Below are 19,654 nucleotides of genomic sequence, written 5' to 3'. Positions count from 1 at the left end.
GAAAAAGAAATCACAATGTCTAATGTACAGTGCCTGTTACTCATCATATATTAAATGAACACATAAAACCTCCTTCTACTGTTAAGCAAAACATTCCTAGGATCCTTGCAGGCAGCTTGCTTACCATGGTGTGTAATTCTAGACATCCTTGTGCAGCCTGCACTGTATTTGTCATGTGTATTCTTCCATTTGACTTCTGACCAGACACTCGACCTTTCATAACCATTGTGGGAAAGACATCCTTTCTCACCTCTCATTTTTCTTCCCTGCATAAAACTTCATCCACTTGATCTCTTTGGGTGCATGTAAGCTGGAGAAGCCATGTATGCTTCTGAGATGTGAGAGACTATGAGCACCGGTCCTGCTCCTCCATCTCCTCCTCTTTGTCTTCCATATTCTTACTGTGGGAAGGAGACTTGGGCATGGATGGGCTCCCTGCCATTCTCCAACCAGTTTCACGATTCGGAGGACCAAATAAGCAGCCTCCAAAGACTTGGTTCAGCTTAGACACTAGCAAAAACATCATGGTGATTTAGGGTATCACAGATAGGAACACTGAGGAACTGAATGGGTTTTTTCTTATTTTGTAGATGATATCTTGTTTTTCCAAAATAAATACACCAACTTCTTTCAGTCCACTGACATCTCAGGATGTGTAAATATGGTTGTGAAGCATTGTACAGTGAACATATAAATGGGGATCAAGGCTCCTTATCTTCTTGGGAAGGCACCTCTGCTCTGAGGGCTATACCATCTACGTACAGAAAAGAAATGTCAAAGCTGATAGCGGGTGCAGCCATCCCAGTGCAGTGCTCATGCTGCTGGCCCATGCTGCCTCTCGGAAGGAGTTACAGACATCGGTTTGATAAGACATCCCAAGACCCTTGAATGTGCTCACAGCTTCTTATAGGCTGTGGCTGTCTGAGGGAAATTGATAAAAGGGGATGTGTTTTCCCATGGTTATTACTTTCCTAAAGTCCTCCCAGAGCGTTGCTATTATTTGGTTTATGAAGTAGCAGTTTGTGCAATTTTATGTTGCCTGGAAAGAAACCCTGATTTACTTGATTTAAGCTCCCAAAAGCAGAGAAAGCAAAAAGCATCAATCTCTCCAGCTGGAAATTCTGTAACTGGGCAGCTATAAGCTGATGTGCTTTGAGTTTCTGCAAAATGTAGCTGCTACTAAACAGCCCAAATGGCAAAGCCTTTTGTAAAAGCATAATGCTCTCATTTTAGTCTTTCCAATCTAATTTATGACTTAAGTTTTCCCTTGGGAGATGATACAATAAACTCTCCTGGAAACCACTCTGCAAATATGTTGAAGGCCAATCAAGTCTTATAGTTTAATGTCAAAATTCTTATTGACTTGCTAAAATAAGTAGTCATCCATAGCTTTCCTTAGGACGGAAAGATGTTAGCTGTGAAGATTGGGTTGTTACAGAGTAGAGACTTTGTCTAGGTCATAACGATGCTCAACGTGAACAGTTTAGGATTTATTGTGTGCATTCTGGCAGCCTGTGTACGTGAAAGTCAGACACTTCTAAGCAGATACACAGAGGAATTCTGTTTCAGACAGAAAACATTGGGAAGACTCAGATATTGATGCAACCCTGATCAGTTGCTCTAATCAGATGATATTTTTAACTGAAAAGGAGGCATAGACACGTGGTGCAAGCTGTCACCTGAGCTTAAGTCCAACTTGGTCAACAGGAGGAATTCTTGGCTGCATCTTCAGAAACCCTATTTCAGAATTTGAAAGCAAAAGATTCTGGTTTATTTTGGTCCTGTCTTTTACCAAGTTATTTCTCTTTAATGTTCCCGTTCCCAAATTATTCTATTATTTTGTCTATAATAATTCTATTTTTCATGTCCCACAGTGGTTTCCCAGCAGTACTTTGCAAAATGAGATAAGATACATGTTTCAAAGACTCCCCATGGTTTTGCCTATGACCATCACTTACATATTATTTATGGGGCTTCCCTTCCAAGTGCCAGATTTCAGCATTCATCTGCAGTTTAATAGATTCTAGACTTGTATTTGTTTTGCCTCCAAACCCTCCCTAGGCCCTTCTGTAAGGTGTGTTAGCTCAGCTTCATGTGTGCAACCCTGTGATTCCTACATCAAACTCGGTAAATGAATAACTACACAGCTAATTCTCCTGTGAAAAGTCCCACTCTTGGAGTAATGAAATGTAAAGACCAACCATTCAGAACACAAAGCTTTAGTTCAACAGCTCCCACGGTGGTTTCTATAAATGATGTAGCAAAATCTTCCCTTACAAATTTCCAACGACTTTAACAAAAGATGTATTTAACTGCTCCTTGAAAATGGGGGAAATCGAATGCTGTGTTCAATTCATCGATCTGCTGCTGAGGATATTATTAATGTTTTGTAAGCATGTTACCAAAGAAGACTTAGATGTCTGTGAGGACAAGAGTATGGTTTAATGTTTGTACCAGCTGTCTTTAAATAACTGACTTACAGTTCGATTCTGCAGCCATGCAGCAGTGCAAGGCTCCTCAAGTGCAGCTCTTAATAAAATCATATCTAAGTCCATCCTTCTTTCTTTGATACATCTTAAAGCAGACTGAAAGAAAGACTACCACAAGTTCCTCCTTTCTTTTGATAACAAATTTGAATCTAAGCTGCGACTTCAGTGTTTTGGGCAATGAATTCTCTGCGGCTCTCAAGGCAACTCTAATTACAATGCACGGCTTGCTTCTAGATCAGGCACCAGAAGAATGTTTCTCACAATCTATGTTCTGATACTAACCAGTGTGCTTAAACTTGAGGGGTTTTTATTGCAGCTTGTACAGCGCAGCTGAAAAAATGCTGGTGCTCAGAATGGCTTAACATCTCAATTTCAGATGTGTTAACTGAAGGATGCACAGTGCGGAAGGAGACAAGGCGTGAGCTTGTTGTGGAAAAAATTCCTTATGTGCATGCTCTGTGTTAGCTGTGATGTTGTCTCTAAATGGACTGTCCTCCTAGAGATGAGAAATGTCAGTTTGTACCACGTATTTCTCATGGTTATGGATGGGGCTTTGAGAGAAGCCGGCCACAGCCGTGTGCCTGAATCCCATCAATACATCTCCCAAACTCCTTAGAAAATCTCAGTTTCTCTGTTGATCAAAAATTCATAACCATTGATGAGCAATGCATGGAACAGCTCATCGAGCTCCATAAATTGCAATAGGCTTGCTATATCCACAGTGTGGGTATTAGGATTTCCCTTAGAGTTAGCACTGCAAGTGCTGTAGCTGCTTAGAGGCCACTTTGTGGCTCTCCAGTAAACGCTAATGTTTTAGTTATGACAGTGACAGATGTATTGCATTGTATGGGTGAAAATGTATGAACAAATAATGAGAATGAATTGATGGTGATTTAGGTTAGCAACACACTCACAAACATGCCCAGCTGCAGTTTGTGAAGGTGGGCATTATGACTGCTTTGAGAACTTTAGCTTAAAGTTAAGCAAGTGCCATCTTGGCTGGGGTTTTTCATCCCTGTAATAATAAGTGGAAGGAAATTTGTCCAGTTGGACGTTGCACAGTTGTAACCAGATAAAAATGTGGGCTTTTAATTGATCACAAAGCAAAATGTGTAATGCTCTGTTCAAGTCAACTTGAGGCACGAGAAGCTTCTGAAGGAGACGACGTGGTGGTGACTATTCACATTCGTTATTTTCATCAAGGCTTTGCTGCAGGATGTTAACCTTTGTTGAGTGAGGAAGAAAAGGATGATGCACTTAGGAAACATCTTCCTCTTTGTACCACTAGAAATTAGACTTTTAAGGATTTGATATAATGCAACAAAGCGCACAGTTCACATTGGAGGGTCAGCCTAGCTCCTTGGATCAGAGTCAGGAGATGTCTCTTGTCTGCTGGCAGCCGAGCCATGTGAGGAGCTTTGCTGCTGCCTCGTGAAATGGATATCCCCTGAAAATAGACATTACTGTATTTGCAACAGATGGGATGGAAAGTGTCCACTTGGCCTGTTCCCTACATATACCTAATTTTAAGTTCTTTGTCTTTTCTATTTCCTTCCTTGTGGTGGAAGGAGAGGGAACCCCGTCCCTTATGGAAACCCCTGCCCCTCCCCAGACTTTTCCAAGTAGCTGCCTCTCTTTATTCCCTGAGGAGCAGCCCCCTGGCTTCCCCCGGGAACCAGAGCACCTCTGTGTCATTGCAAACAAGTGCTGGAGAAGCAAAGACTTTTTGGCTTTGTCTCTCAAGTGAATATGCTGAATATGCATTCTTTGTCTTTTAATGTTCGTGAATTAAACACACTCATTCATCAGCTGATCCTCCTCTTCTGCGCTCGTGTTTATTGGCACTTTCAAAGTGACATCAAAGCAGGCTTAAAATGTACTTAGCTTTTGTGGAAAAGGGAAAAAATAACCTAAAAGAGAATTAATTTTCGGGGGTCCCAGAAGCATGAGCTGGCCCTGCAGCAGGTTCCTATTGCTCCAACTCCCATGCCAAGGACTCATATGTGATCAGAAGAGGTCAGCAAGGACTTTACCAGCTCAGGGTCAGCGACTGGATAACTACTGCATCTGCAGCTGAAATAAACCCCCCCAGTACAGCTCTCTTCGGTGCCTTAGCCACAGCCTAACCTTCCTTGCTAGATGTTAAGAAGACTTGGTAGTGTTTATGAGAAACATCAGCTTTCTTAATCATTCATTGATCTGTTGTTCTGGGCAGAACGATGAAGTTCTCCCTGTTATTTTGCTTCGTTACGCTCAGATTCGTTTGACTTGAGCAGAAGGATGATAGAAGATGGCAAGGAACAACCTTGCCTGTTACTGCCAGCTGACAGCATAATTCTGACTTTGCTGTTGGGAGCTTAAAATGCTTTACCTGTGCTCAGTTAATGGTAGTTCTGATTAAGGGTTGTCTGGAGCTCATTTTTACAGCTTGCCACCTGAAAAGAACCTCTGACAAGAGCCCTTTGGTTCTGGTGTCGGGTCGGGCCCGTTCCTCTGCCCGCTGAGGTGGATGAGGGGAGCGGCGGCCGCCATGTTGTGTGCCCTGAGGCGCAGCAGCCACTGAGGCAGGGCAGCACCTGGAGGCACACGGAGGCCTTGGCTGGGTCCATGTCAGCAGAGGTAACGTAGCTTTAGGTTTAAAACCAGGAATTGTCTGTGTTTGGGTCAGTAGAGGCTGTTGGGAGACCGGTTTAGAGGGTCCTGTGCCTGTTTTGGGGGTGTAGGGCAGCGCTGAGCCTTAGGGACAGCAAGCTGTGAAGCACGAGTGCTCATCTCCTGTCCAAAAATGTAGGTGAAGAGCACTGGTAAATATGTCAGACTTGAATCCTATGGCTTGGTGTGGTTTTAAAGCAGCTCGTGAGGCTTTAGACTTGTGAAGGATTAATGCTTTCCCCCCTTACACATACACTCTTTTTGTTTCCTGCTAGAAGCAGGCCTTTTATTACTTCAGGATCTGATACCTAATACGCCTAGTGAGAGGAGCAGACACCTTTGGCTCTTGTATCCTCAGAGGTGTCTCCTCATCAGTGTTTGAATGGCTAGGCATGGGCTTGGAGGGCTTGAGGAACAGTGTCCATTGTCCTTTCCCAACAGGAGCCTGTGAGTTTCACTTTTTCATCATTGAAATCTATGTGCTCATTCCTGCTGCCGGACATGAACGGCTTCATGCGAGCGTGAGCCCGTTGCTGCCTCAGCTGGTGAGCTCTTCACAGAACAGGTCATGTCTCAGGAGATGGAAAGGTGACAGGGAAAACCAGACCATCCTGGCCAGGAATTCAGTCAAAATAATGCTGTAATGGGGTTTGGGAGGAGTCCTGGTGAGTAATAGTGATCAACAATCAAGAATGCAGGTTGCCAGAGTTTATTTGGTTTTCCCCATCAGAAGCTTTTAGGTTTAAGTCTGTTGCCTCTTAATCTACCTCGTTCATTCCAGTAGTAGGTTTTGGGAACAAAATGCTATTATTTATATCATTGTCTCCCCTTTTTATTTTCCTGAGGGACTCAGGAGAAAAGTATTTTTGCAAGGACCTCCAGCCCTAGCAGGAGAATCAAACTAGGAGGTAACCCTCAAAGCTGCCACTGCTATAAGTCACTCCACCTCCTTGGTGGAACGCAGATTAATGGTGTAGCAAAAGCAGCTCAAATAGAGTATTAGGATACCTGAGTTCAGGGTACCTGAACAGGAAAGCTGTGTATTCAAAGGATGAGAGGTTCAAATCGTGCCTAACCGTGGCATGAGTTGCAGAGGAGGAGATCAGGCTGGCTGATCCCTTCTGGTGTGAGGATTTGTGAGTCTGCATGGGAGCCAAGAGGCGTCTTTGCAGTGACTCCTGCAGGGCTTGGGGTGAGCTCCAAGCGGGCAGGTGTCTGTGTTCAGTAAGCATCATGTCAAAACTTGCAGTGACTGGTAAAATGACAGTGCTGGCCAGGAGTGACTAAAACCTGAGCTGCCTGCTGGGCTCCCACTATGAGTTTTCAAGCTGGACCAGTCAGAAAACACACCATCCTGCAAAAACATGTGTATGCTTTGCCTTCCTCATTCATAATTGAATGAAAAATCGAAATACAACCCCAAATTAATATAAGGTACCACTAGACTGGGTCGGTCAAGCTGCTGTGTTCTAGATTAGAATCCCTTTGGTTTATTTTCCTAATTCTTTCTTGCAAGGATTAATGTGGCAGTTTCCCCAGTAAATAAATAGGCATTGTGATACAGTGAAAGCCATGGGACTGGAAAGGACCCTCTTGCTTGTTAAAATGCTTGCCATAATTTGTCGTTGCAGTCTTGACAGACCAACGAACCAAAGTACAGGGCTTTGGGAGTAGTTCACAATTATCAGCAAGAAGACTTTGTCCTTTTCTCCTCTTTTTAAACTTTGGAATGAAGTTTAAGTTGCTGCTGAGTGTGTGTATGTGCCATGCTGAATTAGGGCTGTTTCAGGTGGACTTGCCATTCAGCAGTAAATGAGACATACCCTAAAAATAGAAAACGTGCTTTATAAGTGACAAAAATTGGCAGGGAGGACTTGGTCAGATGCAGTTTTGGAACTGCTTTTCGGGTTTTTATTTTCAATTCAATTCCAAGTTAAACATCCCTTTAAATTAATTAGAGCAATCACAGTGTCCCTGGAATACCAGTGGAGAGATTGAATCCATGAATACAGTTTTAATAGTCCCTCAGTTCTGAAGAGAGGCTGCAAAAGGCAGCCTAAGGAAATTTTTGTGTACAATGAAAACCAAATTCCTGACTAAACTGACTAAGATGAAAGATCTGAAAGCAAAAAACTACCATGAAAGTGCTGGAAAGCTTCTAATTATAGTGGAATCAGTGTCCCAGGGTATACAGTTAATATTGAGCTACTGAACCGTACTTCTCAACCTAGCTGGGTTCTCATCAAAGTCCTATAATGACGCTGTGCTCTGTTTAGATGCCAAGCAAGTCTTGAAATAGCTCCAGAGCTTTTTCAACAGCTTCAGCTGAGTACAGATGTTTGACTTCAGAAGGGCAAGTCGTGCGTAGAGTTTGTGGCATATAAACCCTTCCTTATATTTACTGCCACACTTGTTAATAATCTGATAAACTTTTATAAACCTAATTAAAAGGCACTTGCACATTAACACGTGAAATCATGGCAACTGTGCTGAACTAGCGAGGCAGAAGCTTCTCCTTTGTGCTGCAAATCCAGGTTGCTTTTCTTTAGTAATGATACACACACAGCACATTGAATTCGATGCCTGCTCATGTTCACCTGTTTATTGCAATATTGACTGGTGTCCCCATCATGTTACCTGTAGTCAGTGCCCATTACTCTAAGCAGAATTTCTCTATGTATTGTTTTAGATATTGACATTGCCAAAGGGAAGAGAAAAGCACATGCACCCATGTAAGCACACACGATATGTCAATTTCTGCCTCCTGTATGTAGGTACACACATAAACATGAGTGTACACAGTGGTTGCAGGCTGTTGCAGGCATGCAGTTAGGGGAGGTTTGAAAACTGTATTTGTGACACTCTTTCCGACATGGAGGATCAGTTTCTGGGAGCAGGAGCATTCCTCAGCCTGTATGAAGTCCTATTGAGGATGGTGGAGCTCTATGTGGATGTTGAAAGGTGTTTGCAGATTTCTAGGCCATTTATTTAAATTCTTTAAAATGAACTTTATTTTCTAAAAGAACATACTTTAAAATCTTTTTTTTTTTTTTTTTTCTTTCTAAACTCCTCTTAGTTCTGTTAATCTTTTGTACTTTGAAAAAGCTCTCTAGTTTCTGGATTTGGGGGTGGTTTTTCCCCTTTACAATCCAGGCAGTCAGTCAGGAGGGTGACTGAATAGTTCATCTAAAGCAAACAAAGATTTCAGACAACCCAAAGATGCACCAATCATTTTGCTAAAGGTTTTGATAGCGGTTTTGATCGAAGTCTGGGTTATATAGCACGTATGGTTCCAGCACTTCCAAAGGAAACCAGAAGTTGAATCTTTGCAAATGTTCAGTGACTGATTTCATTTAGAAGTACAAAAGTGTGTGTTAATACGTATGTGCCTTGTCTTTATTTACTCTTCCAAACCTATCCCCCATGTTTACCATCCATTCCTGTTCAGTGATGAGCTTTTCCAGAGGTGTCGCTTACCCCATGTTGTGTCCCTTCTGTCTCACACTGAAATACCCAGTGCAACAGAAAGTTACTTGCAGACAGTTTTCCCTGAACTGAGCCACTGCCCCACTGGATTCTGCTCATGTACTGTAGGGGCCTTTAACCTGCTCTCTGCTTTGAGTTGTACAAAGTCATCCTTTCATGCAGCTTTAATGCTTTAGTGTGAGTTTTTGCTACAGTTTAAGAAAACTGGGAAGAATCCCTTTATTTTCTACTTTTCAGACAAGTATCTCTAAAAACTCAGTTACATTGAAAAAGAAGAAAGTGCTTAAAATCAATAAGCTGAAATAGAAATCTGTTTTCCAAAGTTTTCTGGGTTTGTGTTCTTTTTCTTTGATTGGGTACCAGCATATCATACTAAACCATCCACTGAATGAGGAAATCAGAACAATTCAAAATGGACCATTTCTAATGTGCTTGTTTCATTCTTGTATTTCAGTCTATCCGAGAAGTCACGGGCTATGTTTTGGTGGCTTTGAATCAGTTTGAGTACTTGCCTCTGGAGAACCTGCGCATCGTTCGTGGGACCAAACTCTATGAAGAGCGCTATGCCTTGGCAATATTTCTCAACTACAGAAAGGATGGTAACTTTGGACTCAGGGAACTTGGACTGAAGAACTTGACGGGTAAGTGAAACTTGCAAATGTGATGGATTAGTTGCAAGAACCCAAATGAGCTTGAATTTTTGCCCCTCAGTCTCTTGCATTGTGCACCATGAGGGGCTGGCAGTTGCTGGTTGCTCGAGAGGTTTGTTGGTACTTCATTCTTATTTTGGTTCACAACTGTACTTTTTGCAATGCTGATCAAAGACTGTGTATGGAAGTCATGCCAAGCTGTGTATTTGAAACAGAAATAGTTGTTGAAAGAGTAGATGAGTTTTTTCCTTAGTTTTGCTATCATAAGCATGTTGGTTTCCTTGTGATCCTTGGTTATTGCACGTGTGCTGCTTCAGGTTACATGTTTTCTGCCAAGTTAGCTTAGCTTTAGTATCCCCTCTGCCTCTGCTCTTGCTGCTGTGTCCCCTTTGCGGCTGCACTGGAGGGGGAGGGGGGACAGGAAGAGCGTGGTCGAGAACTCCTTTTCTAAGCAAAAATAGTGCATTATATATGGTGGGGAAAGTGCTTCTTTTCTTAAGACAAAAATGTAAGCCAAGTCCATGGGTTTATGTTCATCTGCAAACTCAGGGCTGGATCATGATGGGGGATAGATCAGCATTTCATTTCTCACAGCTGAGAATCTGCAGTCAGTGGTTTGGGTCATTAAAAATTGGCTAAATATCACTGGACTGTAACTTAATAAAGTGCAGGCATTTGCAAACTCTTTTTAGGGAGTTCACTGAAAGTATTTTATTTATACCTGGTTCCTCATCAGTTATGATAATTTCTACCCTATGATTTGGTGATTGTGGAATAGCCTTACTTCTGCTAGTGGCTAAAAGCTGACTCAAAGTCACTGACCTGAGCTGGATGTGGTGTTTGAACCAGAGTACAAAGAGGTGAGAGCCTTCTGAACTATATTTAGGCACCCTTCACCCTTTGCTTTTTTTGTGTTGCAATATTCAGAGCAGCACGCAAGTGCTTCCAGTTCCCTCACCAGGCTGTGCAGCAAAGCTTTCAAAAAGAGGAGGGGAAAGGAGGCTTGAAACACTTTACAAAATAACACAGTTTTGGCTGACTCTTTCTGATCATACTCGCTTTTCTGGTCATGCTTTTAACAACTTCCTTTACTGAGACCATCATGCTGATATCAGAGTGATTTCCAAGGTCTCAAAATCCTTGCTATCTACTCCTCCTCTCTATCACTGTCATAAGCCAATTTCCTCTTCTTCTGTTGCTATATTTCTTCCCATCTTTCTGATTTAGGGTGTTCATTGTGACTGTCTATGCCTTCGCATAATACAGAGCTATAGCATCAGTATTATCTCTTTCTTCATATACTTTTTCTTTAGTGGGGGTCTCAAAATGCTTTGTAAAGGTCACTAAACTGGGTGACACTGAGACAGAGAGGTGACGTGAAGCCAAGGCCAGGGAAAGACTGGAACTCTTTTCTCTTGGGTCTAAGGCTGTTGTTTTGCCAGGAGGCAAGGGTTGTACTTTCAGTGCTTGTTTAGCTATGGATTTGCTGCTCAGAAAGGTAAAAAAACTTTATTTTGTGGTCTTTTGTTCAAGGTTTTTCTCACTGAGACAGCTAGGCAGTTCCTCATACTCCAGAGATTCCCTCTGGAAGCTGCTTTTACGTGATAGGCATGGCACCAAAACTGCCCAGCAAATAGCTTGACTTTCTTCTCAAGTGTCATAAGAAAACCTGCCTTGGCTCAGCTGCTGAATCTTCCCCAACATGAGATCATCACAGCCACTTCATCTGATTTAGGTGTTTACAAAGGCCTCTGATAGGATTATTTGGCTCCAAATGTATTGTTGTCTCTTCGAAGAGAATTGCCCTAATAACACTAGCTTGTCTCCACTGAGCACTTAAAATAGCTTCTGGGTGCTGAAAATGAGCCAGCGCATGCTTCAAAATACTCTTAATATTTTCTAGATAGCGTGTGCAGGGCCTCCCGAGTCTCATCAGCAGCTGTTCTTTGACCATTTTGTATACTGGTTAGGATGCACCTGGCTATTTTAACCCCCAACCTGCTTCTTGTTGCAAATGCTCTCCCTGGAGCATACTAATACTTCATTTATTTTCCTTACACATCTTTAGCATTAGTAGCTGCATAAAAATAACTGGTGGACATGGGAGTTGGTGATCTTGTGTGTGGTGCGGCTGTGATAAATCAGCTGTGCCTGAACCTATCCTGTGTCTACCAACTGCTCCATATTGACGTCAGACACAACCAGTGGTTTGTTATTAAATTTAAGATGTAGCAGCCCCTCTGAGTTTGCATCCTTCAAATCCACTGCAGATATCAGGAGATGGACGCTGAATGGTGCATGTGTTGCACTTGAGTAAAATATGAACCTAATTCTTGCCTTGTGTATGAAGAACTGTCTTTCTAGGGCTTTTGCCTTGTTCACAGACGTTTTGGGAAGTTCTGTTATTTGTGCAGTGCTGGACGATTGGTTCCTGAGGGTATTTCTGCCCAGTACTGTGCAGTATACAAATACAAACTCTACTCCCTCTGTTAAATAAATGAGGAAGCTGCTGTCACCTGCAGGTTATCCTCAGACGTAGCCAGAGACGGGGTTTCGGCCTCCTGTGCAGTACCATTGCATTATTTACACTGTGTTGCTACCAGCTGTGTTTTATTGCCAGATATGTCTGTCATGTTTTCATATTTAAATGTAACTTTGAATGCTTGAATTTCCTCCCGTACACTATAAAAAGAAGTGACAACTATGAAGGCAGTAAGTTTTATCTCACACAGGAAACATGATTCAGTTCTCACTCCTGATGTCTGTCAGCCTGAAGGAGAGTTTCTGTTTGTGTAGCACAAGCTAGGACCACGTCCTAAGACTCGTGACACTTGCAATAAATCTTACCGGAAAAAGCTCCTTTTCTCCCCTGTTAGAGAAATGCACTTAATGGTTCCACAAAAGCGTCAAAACCAAACAGACATTGAGCTAATGAAATGGCTGCTGCCGTCTCAGCTGGACTTACATCAGTTTGCAGATTCAGCTGCCAAGTAGCCTGAAAGTGAAAAGGCAGGTTTGACATACTGAACGTATTGTTCAGCCTGGGTTTAGCAGAATAACTGATGCTGAGGGAGAAGGTATGCCATCTTCTTCCATTCATTGCCTATGAGCTAGTGCAAATCATTCCTGTCCTCCCCAGGTAGCCAGGCAGTCAACCTTAACTTATCCAATGAAAAGGTATAATCGTTGTTCACACTTTGAGTACTCCAAATACAGAGAATACCTGATGGCTGCATTTCATTATGGCATTTATCTTCATGAGTGAGGAAAGAGGGATAACTCACAAGTGCCAAAACCACTTATGAAGTATCCCATATTTTCCTCTGAGTGAAGATGAATGAGAGAGATCTACAGCAAATGATGTATCTTTGAGCAGTGATAACCTCATCTTCCCTATTGGCCTTGAGGACAGAGGCTTCCCTGCATGTGTCTGTGCAATCCCTGAATGCCATTACTATATTAGAATAAAATTGACTCAGCAGTGATTAGTTATTAGTGATTAGTGATCAGTAGCACAAAAAAAAAAACCAGAAAAAATCCATAGTTTCTTATTTGCTTGTTTTGCAGGAATGCAGATACATGGTAAATTAAGACAAAATGAGGTTCAAGTCACAATTAATATTGTAGCTGAAGGGATTTGTTCAGTGATAGCCAAAGAAAAGAAATCAAATTTGATGGGGAGGAGAATGATAGAAAAAGGACCATCTTCACTGGGTGTAAAAGGTGATCCATTGGCCATTTCCCCTCCTACAGGTGTTTGTCATGTGTTTTATTTTTTAAAATTGTGATTCAATTCTTTTTAATTCTTCCGTAAACCAGAATTTTTAAATTCTGTGATAATTTCTAGAACATTTTCAATATCCTTTCCCCCCTCGAGGAAATAAAAACTCTCAAGGGGTGATGGGAGAAGAACGTCATCTTGTATGGAAAAGGTGACAACCTTTTCAACCTCTCAGCCAGTCTCTTGTTTGGGGTTTTTGTGGTGGTGTATCATTCACCATAATTATATTGCAGCTCAATGAAGTTGAAGGGGAGGGCATAGGAGGGGTTGAATTTTCTTTCAGTTTTGTTCACTGTGCACATTTTGGACCTACAACCCTTCTGGAGATCTTATTTAGATACCTGCCCAGGACCCGAGCTCCTTCAGCACTGTGTGACTGCAAATTAAGCAGGGATTAAGGACACCCCCTTTTTATTGCCTTGATCACAAAGCCCTCAGCCTCTGTCAGCAGGACCTTTCCTTGGCCCGCATGCACATTGCTGATGTGTTTACAGAGCTGTGAATACCTGTGTGTGGCATCCAGCCTGAGCAGAGGAAGCCAGCCTGTGCCCATTGTGTTGTGTTCCTTTATTGCTGTGGCTTCATACTAGTGGGACGAGCTCGGAAGAAAGCAATATGTAACTTGCCTCAGGCTTCCTATGCAACAGGTGGCAAAGCCGTTGCATCTCTAACCTCGGAGAGGTGTTGCTAGGATACATGCAGGAATGAGAGATTTCTGTAAAGCATCCCCCTGGTCCCCTCTGCGTGCAGGGCTGCTGCTGTTGGCTGCCCTGGAGAGGAAGCTGCAGTAGCTCTGTAACTACCCAGGAGTGCTCCTTTTCCTATATCCTCAGAGCTGTACTGGCCACAGGGGCATTTGTATCCCAGCACAGCTTTGCTGACTGGCCAGTGGGTAGAGGAAAAGGAAGGAATACCTCCAGCATGGCCGTGCTTCCCTTGGGAAAGGAGGGCTCATCTGTGTGGTGGCATAGACCTCGGGGGCACAGTGCCATGGGTTCCCCTTGCTCACCTCGTCTCTATGGAGAGAAAAGTCAAGGCTGTGGCTGCCCCCATGCTCATAAATGAAATGAGCGTGGCTGTTTCCTCTCCCCCAGGACAGTGAGACTATGTCCTGGAAAACAGTATTACCCTATTCTAGCTACTGCTCCCCTCGGACATTCACAGGCGTGATTTGACAGCCAGGAGAGTCCAGAGGCTGATCTCTGCTGGCAGCTGGTATACAGCCACCCTGTGCTGAGCACGGGGACAGTTACTAGCATGGATTCAGGCTGCTCTCTGCCAGTTGGCATCAGTGCCTGGGAATGCTGCCAGGCACTCCTCAGTTTACCTCTGCAGACTTGGCCCAGTGGAATCCCAGATAAGGGACCTGCAACCTGAGGAGCAACTGCCTCCAGCTAGCAGAAAGTTGCTCACAGGTGTTTTCAAGGCAAATAGGTATATTGTATGCAGCCAGAAATAGATACTGATTTTGAGCCCAGTGAGATTAATAATATGAGTTTATTATGTTCAGTAACATGAATGGGACATTGTTTTTTACATTGCAGTAAGAATTTTACCCAGTCTCTCTGAAAGATTTGGATATGCTTTTATTATGCTAAATGGTCTAACTAGTGTCTACAATTCTTTGCAACTTAGTGATCAACACTTTACACTCAGTTTTCCTAGTTTCAGGGCATTTTACTATTTTCAGTTCTGTCTCTAGAGTTAGAAAAGTGCAGCCTTGTTTGGAATGATGATGGCAAGGAATTAAACAAAAAAGCTGCTCATACTAATGATATATTGGTAAATGTCTTTAACTGGAAATTCAGAGGATCCCACGTAAAGTTGTTTGCTGGTGTCCCCTTGACCCCAGTATTTTCACATAAACTATGCAATGTATATAGTGGATTGCAAAAGGTCTGAAACAGTTTATTGGAAGTACTATGTAGAATGTTTGATGTAAGTCTCCAGTGTCGTGCAGCAGGATAATTTCATGTTGCACATCCTCTCCTGCAACAGAGCAGGGCTTAAAATCACAGGGAGGAGAAACTAAGCCAAATCCTCAGCTGGTGTAAAGTGTCTTCCTTGCTTTGACTTCATAATGAACTGAAATTTAAATTGCCCTTTACTTTCTTCAGTGGATAATTTAATTCATGCTCTAATTTATAAGTTAACTAGTGCCTAACTCCCACTTAAGCCCTTTACAGATGTTGTGTTCAGGGTTCTCTGTCAGGATTGATACCAGCTAATGACAGCTGACTCAGGGCATGTCCACACCACGCAGCGGAGCTCGGTACAGGGATCCTTGAGCTAGCATCAAGCCTAGCTTGCGTTAGAAACAGTGTTAACTGCACCACGTGGGCGCTGTGCTTAGGCAAAGTAGCCCAGCAAGGTGGACACAGCAGATTGCTCCTGTCTAACTGTGGTCTCTGCAAACAGAAGCGTGTTGTTCTGGGCTTTCAGGGTCATAGTTATGTGGTTGCTGGGTAAAGAAGGGTACTGGACTGGGAGGAAGCACTAGGGTTTAGAGTAGATACAGGAAATCCTTCATAGCCCTGTGGGAACCTACGCCTCTGCTGCTTTCTGTTGTGAATCACCGCTTCTACAACAGAGCCAATAATGCTTGCCTACTTTAATTAGAGAATCTGATGTGATGTGGAATTCAGCTTTTAACAGTGACAAATGTTAGTTTAAATGTCATTATAAAATACATCCACTTACGTTACCAGTGTCACCTGATAATGGCATGTAAGATAATAATGCCAGTCATTCTTGGCAGTTTCTGCTTTCTGCCTCTCTGCAGTAGTTCTGTCTATCTGTACATTTTTCAATTATGAAGTAAAAAAATCCTCCATGTTCTGGAGGTGTGAAACACCCTTTAGCTCTTTAGAAATTCGGGCAATCAAGATAAATCCAGTAATACTGAAGCCTTCCAGTAATGGAGCGAGTAGCTTTGCCTGACTTCAGTGAATCGAGAGCTTTAGCAGCACAGGGATTTCTCTAGCCACATGCTTAAACATCTGAACACAGTAATCCCTCCATTTCAATCACACAGGTCAGGAATGGGTGGCATTTCAAAACATCCAACTTTGGCAGACAGATCTGTGTTCAGCTACACTATACTTCAAGCAAAATGCAATCAGCATTCCAGTCAGGAAGAAATGGCACAGTTCATAGCAACAGCACTGCTGAAAAAATATAACCCAGCTCCCCACCTGCTTGGAAAAGAAAGAGTTGGACTGTACAGCCCACGCCAAGTTCTGGTCTTGACTAGGTAGTAGGCTTGCTACTCCAGTAGTAATCTTCTTCAGGTTTGATGAATGAAAAAAGTGTTCATTTCAGTGTGGTTTTTTTTCTTTCTTTGCTTTTTTTCACCTCTTTTTCTCTACAGTCCTCTGAATTTATTGATTTTCTTATTTCCTTCTGACAGGCTACAGCTGACAAGGAATTAGGTGCTTTTGTAAGATAATTAGAGTCTTGTGTTACACAGGCGATGTAACCCATCAGCACTCCCTAGGAACAGGCAGGCTACTGAGCACGATGCCTTCTTCAGCTGCCTCACGGGTGGTGGGTGCTGTCTGCCCACCCACAGCAGTGATGTGAGCTGTGTGCACTGGTGGGGCAGAGGGACCAGCTGGCAGTGTGGGGCTGCTGACATCTAGGGCTCAAAATGGCATGAAACTCTGGGGATCTGGTGTCAAGTTTAGTGGCTTTACTTAAAGCTCAGCAAAGCAGTGGCTTTGCAGTATATGTCTGCAAGGTAGCACATACTTACAGACCCAAATCCAGGAGTGAGCTCCCTCTTCTAGCTTTTCTTGCCAACTTATAGGAATAAAGACTTGGAGTCTAGGGAACTATTTATTGTGAACACAAAAGTTCCACTGAGTTCAAAGAAGGTTGGATCAGACCCCTAGGTTTACATGGTAGAAATAATTGCTATTCCTAGGGTATTTTCATGCCTGTTCATTTTCATGTCATTTGCTACTGAGAGAAATTCCCTAGAAAGCCTGGATGAAGAGATTGGAGAGGCAGTGAACCCCAGACTGTTTCATTTACTACATCTAGCTCCAGGGAAGCCCCTGCAGACTGAGGAGGCAGAGAAGCCATCCCAAACACTCAGCACAGGGGCAAATGTCATGTAGCCTTGGCTGCCTGCAGGCTGACAGAGGCTCCTTTATTCTGCTTGGCCAGCTCCGTCCCGGGCTGCTTTGTCTCAGCCTGGCCAGCACTGGGACTAGGCTTAACAAAACCATTGTGGGGTTGTTCTAACCTGAGCAGGTCTGCAGCAGCCTCCAGACGTGCAGCAGCGCAGGGTGAGGAATGAGCAGCAGTTCATTCAGAGTTGATCTGAACCCGAGTTTGAGCACACAAGCTTTGTATGTTGAGATGTGAAAGGGACATGCTGCTGTTATAGGCATGTGTTGTGTGTTAGTCTATGAAAGAACAAGTTCTAACAGATTGAACCCATCTGCAGTGCTATGCTGACAGGTCCTGCCTGCAATTTCCAGACTGAGGAAAACTCTTGTTAGCTCACGCACGTAAGCACTGCTTCTGAATTTGCACACAGATAACAGCAGTTGATCTCAAATGGGGAGCAAGGATTTTACTGTCAGGAGCTTTCCTTATGTGACTGGGTGAAGTAAAAGGGACTGACAGTTACAGTTGTCTCCAGAGACCCTTTGTGGCCTGCCTTGTTCTCTACCCATGCCCTGCCCACAGGAGTGCACATGATGGCAGAGATATGTTCAAGGGCAGCAGTTCCATAAAGCTGGAAGTGCTGGGATTGTAAGTGTGCACTGTAAACACTGGGAAAAGCTGTGGAGGCAAACACAGAGGTGGGAAAAGCTAACCTTGAGGGGAACATCAGAAGAGAAATGCAGACTCCAGAAGAAGAGAAATCACCTTGTGACCAAAGGGGGGGAAGTGAGAAACACGCGGGTATGTGCCGGTCAACCTGATGGTGCAGCAGAAGCACTCACCTGAACCATACCTGCATTATGGGTGAAGGAGCAGACAGGCTGGGTAGGAGCGTGTCTGATACAGACCTGCTGGAGTTCTCTGGGACTCGAGACTCCCCGATTGGTCCCACCCAGCTTCACACCATGGAGAAGGAGCTTTGATTGGGCTGAAGTGACAGCATGAGGTAATCGGAGCGGGAGGCAGGTAATGCGTGTGGACACAGAGCTGTCCGTGTGCTGCAGGAGCCTTTTGAGCGTTGCTAGAACGTGCCTGCAGGCATAGAGTGGGGGAACAAAGGTATCAGATGAGGAGAACACGCTAAAGGCCTTTGATGTTTGGAAATCGCTCAAGGGGCTGTCTTCTTTGAAACCCCTTTGCCTTGCCTTTTTTTCTGCTTTATTTTTTCCCCTTGGTGAAACTTTCATAGATGTGCTTTCATTTCTTTAAGGCTTAGAAGTGAGAGCACATCCATCCATCCAGTTGCCGTACAATCGCCATGCTCACACTGGAGCTCCCCAAGGAGCTGGCTTCTGCTTCTGCCCGTCAGAAATAGCATAGCCACGTGCTTTGGGTTGAAACAGCAGCTATCCTGCGCTGAGGCAAAGAAAGAAGGGCAGCATCAAAGATGTCTCTACCTACTGTGCTGGAGGGAGAAGATTGTGGTGTTGTGGAGGGGGTGTTTTGTTGATTTTTAACTGGTCAGCTGCGCACACACTCAGATTGATGCTGAAGGCTGTGCAAGCTCTGGGAGCTGGTTCCATCACAGGGCTATAGAGTCAGTCAGCTTTGAAAATGGCTCTGGGCACAGGTACCTGAGGGCAGGGTACAGAGACTGAGTTTACCTGCAGAGGTTCAAGATGTTCTTGCCAAGACAGCATGAACAAAGCTCACCTGCTCCAATCTCTTGTATGTAGACATCAGTTAGAGCTAGTAGCAGGGCTTTTGAGAACTACTGTAACATTACAGCATGTAAAAAAAAAAATGAGGCAGGAGGAGTTTGAAGAACAAGGGGGAAAGTGCTGCAATTGTAAGGCACCATCTTTCATTTCAAAGTGAAAATGATAGGATATTTAACAGCTATATACTTAATTTAGGATATTTAATAGCTTTTTGGGGCTTTCTTCTATAACTGTCCTCACATGTTCAACCAAACAAATCAAATTAATTCTTATTAATTGAACAATAATCATTGAATCTTGTTTAGACTGAATTTTGGTTTCCATCAGAGTTCAGCTCACTGAAGTATCTGCTCTTGGCTTGTTTACCTGGTCTGGGAAATGAAAGGGTTTAAAAAACCTTAAAAAGGATTTAGAAGTTGTTTACTGCTCATACTTCATCCCAGTATCAGTCATAAGATACTTCCTTTATTGTAAGAGTATGTTCAATGCAAACAGGTACACAGAGCAAATTGCAAATGAATCAGCTCAGCTCTGGTTGTGGTGTAGTCTGTCAATGTGGTTTGACATGAGCTACCTGTTTCTTGGCAGGGTAAATTGTCTTTTCTGGGAAGCTGCTGCTGCCACGCTTAACCCAATACCCTAGCTTCAGCCTACTGTGAGTGTCCCTAGGGCAGGCAGCAGTCGCTTCTGAGGTTATACTGGATCCACAGCCCTAACTTCTGTGCACCTCTGATTATTTTGAAGCAGTGTGATGAACTC

At 43.4% G+C, this 19,654-nt stretch overlaps 1 protein-coding gene across 1 annotated transcript in view; it reads left to right on the top strand.

The window, feature by feature from the left end:
* The window catches only part of ERBB4 (erb-b2 receptor tyrosine kinase 4), a gene marked incomplete at both ends in the record, with an annotated part of 599,510 nt that overhangs the window by 306,174 nt on the left and 273,682 nt on the right, over positions 1–19,654 (top strand). Inside the window, one exon of the mRNA XM_080632110.1 lies at positions 9,082–9,268. Within this exon, the coding sequence (XP_080488236.1) occupies positions 9,082–9,268 (187 nt within the window). The remainder of the gene's footprint in view (positions 1–9,081; positions 9,269–19,654) is intronic.

Source organism: Psittacula echo (assembly GCF_963264785.1).
Source record: "Psittacula echo genome assembly, chromosome: 20".
NCBI lineage: Eukaryota > Metazoa > Chordata > Aves > Psittaciformes > Psittacidae > Psittacula > Psittacula echo.
This window is presented reverse-complemented; position numbering and strand designations above follow the sequence as displayed.